At 30.8% G+C, this 7908-nt stretch overlaps 1 protein-coding gene across 1 annotated transcript; it reads left to right on the forward strand.

The window, feature by feature from the left end:
• The first annotated feature begins 4095 nt into the window (after window positions 1–4095).
• LOC120258678 (LOB domain-containing protein 1-like) lies at window positions 4096–5442 on the forward strand. The gene is made up of 2 exons (XM_039266126.1): window positions 4096–4299; window positions 5164–5442. Exons 1-2 carry the CDS (start codon window positions 4096–4098, stop codon window positions 5440–5442), a joined length of 483 nt encoding a protein of 160 aa, XP_039122060.1.
• The last annotated feature ends 2466 nt before the right edge of the window (window positions 5443–7908 follow it).

Genomic DNA, 7908 nt, shown 5'->3' on the forward strand with positions numbered 1-7908 from the left:
TAATTCATCATCCCAAACCTTGATAATGAAAAAAAAGGATAATCTCAAGCAATCAAACACCAAACCATCATTCAACCAAATCAAAACACGATTAGTGAACAATCATCGAGCACCTCCGCCTCGCCGCTAGTCTGACGGCCGCTAGCATCACCACTGATCGCTGGTGTTGTGGGAGTGGTTGCATCATGAGCTCCTCGTCTTCTCCTTTGATCTCGATCTTTCAATCTAATCATTGGTGGACCAAGAGTCGGTAAAAGCGAAGATAGAGCAGGGGAAGCCCGGAAGGGGTAGAGAGGGAGTGGAGGAGGAAAGGGGAGGTGGAAGAGTGGTGAGCTTTCATGGAAAAGAGACACAATGATGAAGGAGGACCTTGTCCATGGAGGTGGCGGCAGAGATTGGCATCATCGATGCTGCAGGTGGTGGCGTTGTTGTCTGAGACTCCGAGGAGTATTTTCAATTTTGAAAGAAGGTTTCATCTGGGGGCTAACCCTAACCCTAACTCCAAATATAAAGAGACAGGAAACAAAAATTTTAAATTGATATTAAATCTTAATATAAGAATATTAAATATTTAAACAAAAGTTGACAAAATAATGAAATATGAAAATATATTTATAGAATTATCAATTATCAATTATATACTTATCTTTTTTTTTAAATTTGAAGTCTTGAAAGTTGAAACAATGAAAAAGATTAATCTTGGAATCTTGCAAGCTTGAGGCTCATCAATTTATTTCTTCTAAGTCAGTATATATGCCTTCTCTGTTGTCATCAAGGGTGAATTTTTCTCTTTGCTCTTGCAATCTATCTTCAGTGTCCAACCAATCCTTCAAATATATGCACATTTGCATTGTTTGATTATTCATTCGGCTCCTTCTATCTTCCAATACTCTTTTTCCTACACTAAAACAAGACTCCGATGCTACTGTAGACATCGATGGAGTAAAAAGATCACGCGCCATGATGGCAAGCACGGGATAAATATGTGCATGTTGTTTCCACCATGAGAAAATATCAAAATTATCCATTTCTTCCAATGTAAGAAAATTATTAATATTATTATTTAAAATAATGATTTATTTCATGAGAAGTAGAAGAAGTACTAGTATTAGAAGAAGAAGAAGAAGCACCCACTTCCTATTCATTATACATATCATAAAATAAAGAATGATAATTTTCTTTGAGAAAAGAATGATCAAGACCCATATTATTATCATAAGGATCAATTATGCAAAAAGTGCCATCAATTTTAATACGTGGGTCAAGAAACATAGCTAAAATAGGAAGTGGTTCAATTTTTTCCAAAATATTTTTTAAAATTTTCCTCCATGGGAGCAATAATAGGAGCAAAATTTGGGTCTTCCCTATATTTTGCAAAAATCTCACTTATAAAAATATTTGGTTGAAAAATAATAGATTGAAGTGGAATAATAAACACCAAAAAAAATATTAGTTGAAGTATAAAAAATTTCCAAAAACTCCTTAATCAAATTGCTATTTTCCCAATCATAATTAGTAACATGATCTTCGGGAAACCTCTCATTAACAAACATGGAAATAATATCTCTATCGTCATAAGCGCAATCCAAAATTTCATAAGTTGAATTCCATCTATGCTCAACATCAATGAGATATCTTTTACATCTTCTTCCCCTTTCAGAACAATAAGCTTGAAAATCATGTCTTCGGGTTGAACTATTTTGAACATACAAAATAAAATTTCTAACTTTTTTAATATGTGGCTCAATTATTTTTAAACCATCTTTAACACATAAATTCAAGACATGACGTGCACAACCCACATGGAAAAACTCCGGAAAATAAAGGCATTAAATTCATTTTTAAAATATCAACCACATGATTATTTGTTGATGCATTATCCAAAGTAATTGAAATTATAGAACTCGAAATATTATACTCATTAATAGCCTGAGTTATATAACTTGCAATAACACTTGCAGGTATGCCGGTGTTCTAATTCAAAAAAACTTAAAATACGCTTTTGCAAAACCCAATTATTATGAATATAATGAGCGGTAACACAAAGATAATTTGTTTGAAATTGAGAAGACCAAATATCCTAAGTAAGAGAAATTTTAAAAGAACAAGAAGATAATTCGGAAATTAAATTTTATTTATAATCATCATAAATTATAAGACAATATTTTCTCATATTATTTCTTGAAATCGATTTAAAATTAGGATTAAAACCTCGAAGAAGCATTTTTTTATAAAAAGAGGGATTTTCGGCAAGATAAAAAGGTTGCTCATTTTGAATAATAAATATTGCAACTTCTTTTCTTGCATTTTCGTTATTAAAAATAAAATTTCCCATAGTCGAATCGGTAAAACTAATTTGCGTTTGGGTGGGATAGTGTGGCTTTGCGGCATGCTTGTTAGCATGTCTTTTTAATGGCCATCCCCCTCCCCCTCCCACACACACACACACACACACACACACCCACCCACCACACACACACCCACCCACCCACCCACCCACCCACCCACCAACAACCCAGAACACCCCAAATGGCAAGAAAAAAATCAACAATATCATAAAATTGCCAAACCCAGGAAGTTCTTTTTCTAGAGCTTGATGGAGGGTTGTTACTAGATGGCCCAACCCCAACCCAAAACACCCCAAATGGCATAACATGCTCGACATCATGATCCGAAGAATTTAACGGGGTATTTTCATAAAAACCAAACGGAGAATTATTGGAGGGAAAGTTGGGAGAAGAACAGGCCATTACGAAGATTAAAAATTAAGAACAAAGGATTACCTCAATTGCTTTAACAAATAATTTAGAAAGTCAATTTTTGGTGCCAAGTATGTTTTGAGTGCAACTGAGAGAGTTGATGAAGAACTTGAAACTTGGATTTGCAAAATTGAAGCTTGGAAGTTGGAACTTAGAAGCCAAGAGAAAATTAGATTGGGAGATGATAGAGTTTGGTGTGAAAATTTTAGTTTGAATTTAGGGGTATTTTTTAAATTTTTTTAGATATTTTATTCCAAAAATGCCCTCATAAACTAGCGGTTCATAGTTGTTGTAAAGGGCAAAACTGTCATTTACACCAAAAAGACTAAAATACCCATAAAACTAGCTGTTAGATAATTGTTGGGATGGGTAAAAGTGTCTTTCCCACAAAGCAAAAAAAAAATTCAAAATTTTAAATTTTTAATCCCCATTAAAGGAATAAAAAAATAAAAAAAATTTGAATTATGGAGTTTTGAGCCATTTGGCCCTTTAATGACCGTTGTGGGCCGTACTGGGCTACGTGCCTGGATTGGCACGGCCCGCAGGCCACGGAACCCCGGCCTAGCACGGACGAGGGTTCTGGGTCATGCCAAACCCAGGCACGGTCTGTAGCACCGTGCATGGGCTGGGCACGACCCAAATCGTGCCGGGCGTAGGCCAGCACAGCCTGGTTGATACCACTACCGCTAGATAAATTGGAAAAAAAACTCACTTTATGAATTTTAATTTAATAAAAAAATTTTATTTTAAAATTTATTATAAAGTTAAAAATGAATTTCATTTTAACATGAGACTTGAGAAAATATTACATATATCTTTGAAAACCTAATCCATCACATGTTTTCTCATATCATTATCATGTGTATGCAAAATTAATATAACAATTTTTCTTAAAAAAAAAATTTCTAAAGATTAAGAAAACAACACAAGACAAATCTAGAATTGTTTCCTGTCGGCCAAACAAAAACACACACAATATAAATAAATAAATAATGATAATAATTTGTGAATCATCATGTTCCTCGTCACATGTACAAATACAGGCTACCTAATCCCCAAATTATTTCCAAATAATAAACCCCAAATCCATAGCTTAACACTGTCGGAATCCTCATTACAAATACAATTTTCAAGTGTCCTTCTCACAGCCAAATACTTTGAAATCCTGAACCAATAGGACTTTGTTGCCCCTTGGAAATATAGCACCCTTATCACCATCCAAGGACTCTTAAACACCCCTCCAAACCACTATATAAACACACTGTATACCTATATATTGTTTTAAATAAGTTCAATTAAATATATATATATACATTGAAGTTATTGTAATTGATTTATGGATGATCAACAAGGTCCTCAATATTATGTAGGACAAGAAGGAGTGCAGATGAACAATATGCCTTGCGCCGGTTGCCGGAAACTTCACCGGAGATGTAACCGAGACTGTGTGTTGGCCCCTTATTTTCCGGCCAGTCAGCCAGAGAAGTTTGCCAGAGTTCATAAGGTCTTTGGAGCAAGCAATGTAATCAAAATGCTTCTTGTAAGTATAATGTGAACATGATTATATGCAAGCATGCTTTTCTCTTGTTTGCATGGATAGAGTTCTTGCAATAAGTATATAAGAAAAGTTTGCAATAATATAAATATATATATATATATATATATATATATATATAATATCAAAATTCAAAATTTAATTTAATTTTTTTTTTGATAAAGATCACTTATTTTTATTAGAGTAATTAATAATTTTCATCAATTAATTTGAAAAATATAAATTTGAATATATAAACTTGGTCTCTCATCATCTTATAAGCTGAAGTTTTTAAAATGAATTTAACTCAAATCGATATTTTTACCTATATTAAAAATATTTTTTTATAAAATTAGTCTTTATATTATAATTTTATTAGCATAATATAATATATGTATGACCATCTCTTCCAAATGTATTTTAAAGTATTTTGTGATCCAACCCGATTAGTGGCAGGATTTCGTTTTAGTAGTTTGATCGAAAAGAGGATTTTTATATTTTTGAGAGGTTTGTAATATCAATAAAGGATGCGATGGACGAACCCTGTGCGCGCAGCTTTGAGCAATATACATAGAGAGAGGGAACAGTGTTAGGGTTGTATAATTCTTTTCATATCAATTTTCAGAAGAATAAAATACTCTCTACCCATGAACATGGATCAAATTAACTGAACCATATAAATTCTTTTGTCTTATTTATTTTCCTCTATCTTCTATTGTTCTCTGTGCATACCGCGACAGTAACCTCTCTATATAATTCAGTGTAACACTTTTTTTTAAAAGTGTATCACTTTTTGTTATTATATATGCTAAACTAGTTTTGTATTTTCTTTTGTCATTAAAGAATTTGTATAATAAAATTGTTGTACAGGGAATAGAGGAAGAGAGAAGAGAAGATGCAGTGGAGAGTATGGTGTATGAAGCTCATGAAAGGCTGAAAGATCCAGTTTATGGATGCACTGGAACCATTGTTTATCTGCAGAATTGTGTCAAAGACCTTCAAGGCCAATTGAAAGCAACTCAGGACCAAAGAGATCAACTCATCAACATTATCATGAATGAAAATACAACAACATTTGATGATAATTCTAACTTCATTTGCAACAATAATTCCTTCTGTTTCTCTCTTGATCAATTTCAATTGATTTGAAAAAAACCTATAAATGTAAACGAATGACAACCCTCAGTCATTGTTATTGTGAGGAAGGAGTTGAACTTTTAACCTCTTATTTTGGAGAAAAACGAGTTACCACCGTATTATTATGGAGGTGGTGGATTTGAAAACTTTTATAGATGTTTACTAATGTTAATTTATTGTCATTTTTGTTTCTGTATTTTTTACTGTTGCCTACTAATAATGGTTTAATCATTTTTTTATTTCATAATAATATTGATATTTATAATTTTTAATATAAAAAATGTTATGTTGGTTTTTTAGATCCACAAAAATATTTATTTGTGAACTTAAACCCAGCAAGGATGTTTCCCTTTATTTAAATTTTATACATTTATTTTTGTTCTTCTATGATATCCAATGTAAATGACATAAACCGAGATGACTGAAAGGATATTTTCTTGGATTTGGTATAGTTCACTTTCATTATTAATAACACAAATATATTTTTTTAGTTCTTCTATATATTGAATTAAATACTAAACTAATTTATGTTATAGATAAACTATTATGATATTAACGACATTAAACCAAAGTATTTGCTTTTACCTCAAAATTCACATTACTAAAAAGTAAGACTTTTTTTTATGTATATAACTGGAGACCCACAACTCCGTCCCCATATATACTCACAAACTCCTTAATTTAAAAAGTGTAGGCCTAAACCGGGTTTATAACATTGTTTTTTCGATCAAACCCGACGTGATCATTAGGTCAAGCACACTACACTCAGCAATGCTTTATTCAACACCACATTACTCGAGAGTTTATCCCCAGTCAGAACCCTTTGTTGATCAGCTCCTTGATCAACTTCACACCACCCGCTCTCAATAAAAATACCAATAATACATATAATTAGAGACCCATACCCCCGCTATAATCCCAAAAAACTAGTTTAAAAAGATGGGGTTGTCCCGTTATACATATGCTCATAGACTCCCTCTCAATTAATTAAATAATGTGAAAACTAAATCAGGCTTACAACACACTTTTTCTAGATATATATTTTTAAATCTTGCTATGGCAGTGCCGCGTGTACAAGTAAAAAAAAATAACTTCCAAACTCAAATTCATTTAAAATTAGAAAACCAAAATCCAAATTGGTATATTATTTCTATCTAAATTTTCTAACTGTCCCATCTCAAACCTGTTAAATTGTCCCATTTAATATTTAAATTAGAAATAATTAATCATATACCTCTATAAAATTAATACTAATTTACTTCAAATAATTATCGTCATAAATTTGTCTTGGTTAACCATATTGATCTTCAATTTTTTTAAGAAAATTAATTTAATAAAAATTTTTATACAAACAAAAAAATTATTAATTATCGAATATCCGTCAATATCAAAAATCACATCATTTAATGTATTTTATAATTTAAATTATCAAACAAAATATATAATTGCTTGTAAAACTTTAGAGCGATAATTATCAAATAAGATCAGTAGTACTTATTTATAGTATTTAAAAATTAATAATATTGCCAACTAATTAGTACAAACAATGATATCAACCACTCATAGTTCATCTTTCAATGTTTCACTTGTCAGCAATAAAAATTTACCATTTTTATAGTATGAAAACAATAACTTGTAAAAAATTGAACTTAAAAAATACAAAGTATTCAACATTCCAGACTCTTACTGTAAAATATTGAAAAAAAAAAGATAATTTTTTTATTAAGTTAAATATATAAAAAAATCTCTACAAATTTTCAGGTTCTCACACCCATTCCAAATTTACTCGAGTTTTAATTTTAAATTTTTAATATGTCCCAAGCCCTAACATGGTCTTTTAAACAAGTTCTATAAGTTTGGATAGACCGATATCCATCACACAAAAAACCAAAAAAAAAAAAGAAAAGAAAAAAATTAGGTAGGATAGTCACAAAGTTGAACAAAAAAATTGATGGAAGCTTAGAGAAAAGCACGCAAACCATTTTATTCAAATGTTCATTTTCAAATGTCTCATACACTCAAAGACATATATACATTCAATTTAATAAAAGGGGTGAATTAAACACTTAATCAAGAAGCTAATTATAGTTTGGTGTTGGATTCCATTGAATTATCTTTGTTCAATCATTGATACCAAACACATATATACAAACAATGATACCAAGTATTAAAGTTATTCTTTTTTTATTATTATTTTGAATCTTCTATTTATAATTATGTTTCCTTGTCATAAGTTTGAAATTAGTATATATATATATATAAATTCAGGATAAACATTTGACTATTCCTGGAGGATGACATCCACCAGCAAGTCAACACTCTCAATTTTTTTTATTTTTTAAAATAAAAATAATAAAGTAAAATTACATATCTACCCCACAGCAAACATTAAATTGCTGGGGTTCTTCCTTTTGTGTAAAATTATGTGTTCGGTAAAAATTAAAGTATTTTTTATATAAAAATAACAAATCTAGTTTT

The sequence above is a fragment of the Dioscorea cayenensis genome, chromosome 4 (genome assembly GCF_009730915.1).
Source record: "Dioscorea cayenensis subsp. rotundata cultivar TDr96_F1 chromosome 4, TDr96_F1_v2_PseudoChromosome.rev07_lg8_w22 25.fasta, whole genome shotgun sequence".
Lineage (NCBI taxonomy): Eukaryota > Viridiplantae > Streptophyta > Magnoliopsida > Dioscoreales > Dioscoreaceae > Dioscorea > Dioscorea cayenensis.

Excerpts from the sequence above, each read along its gene's own strand:
- LOC120258678 (XM_039266126.1), top strand. The coding sequence starts at position 4,096 with ATGGATGATCAACAAGGTCCTCAATATTATGTAGGACAAGAAGGAGTG. Across the intron at positions 4,300-5,163 it reads ATGTAATCAAAATGCTTCTT|GGAATAGAGGAAGAGAGAAG; the intron begins GTAAGTATAATG and ends ATTGTTGTACAG.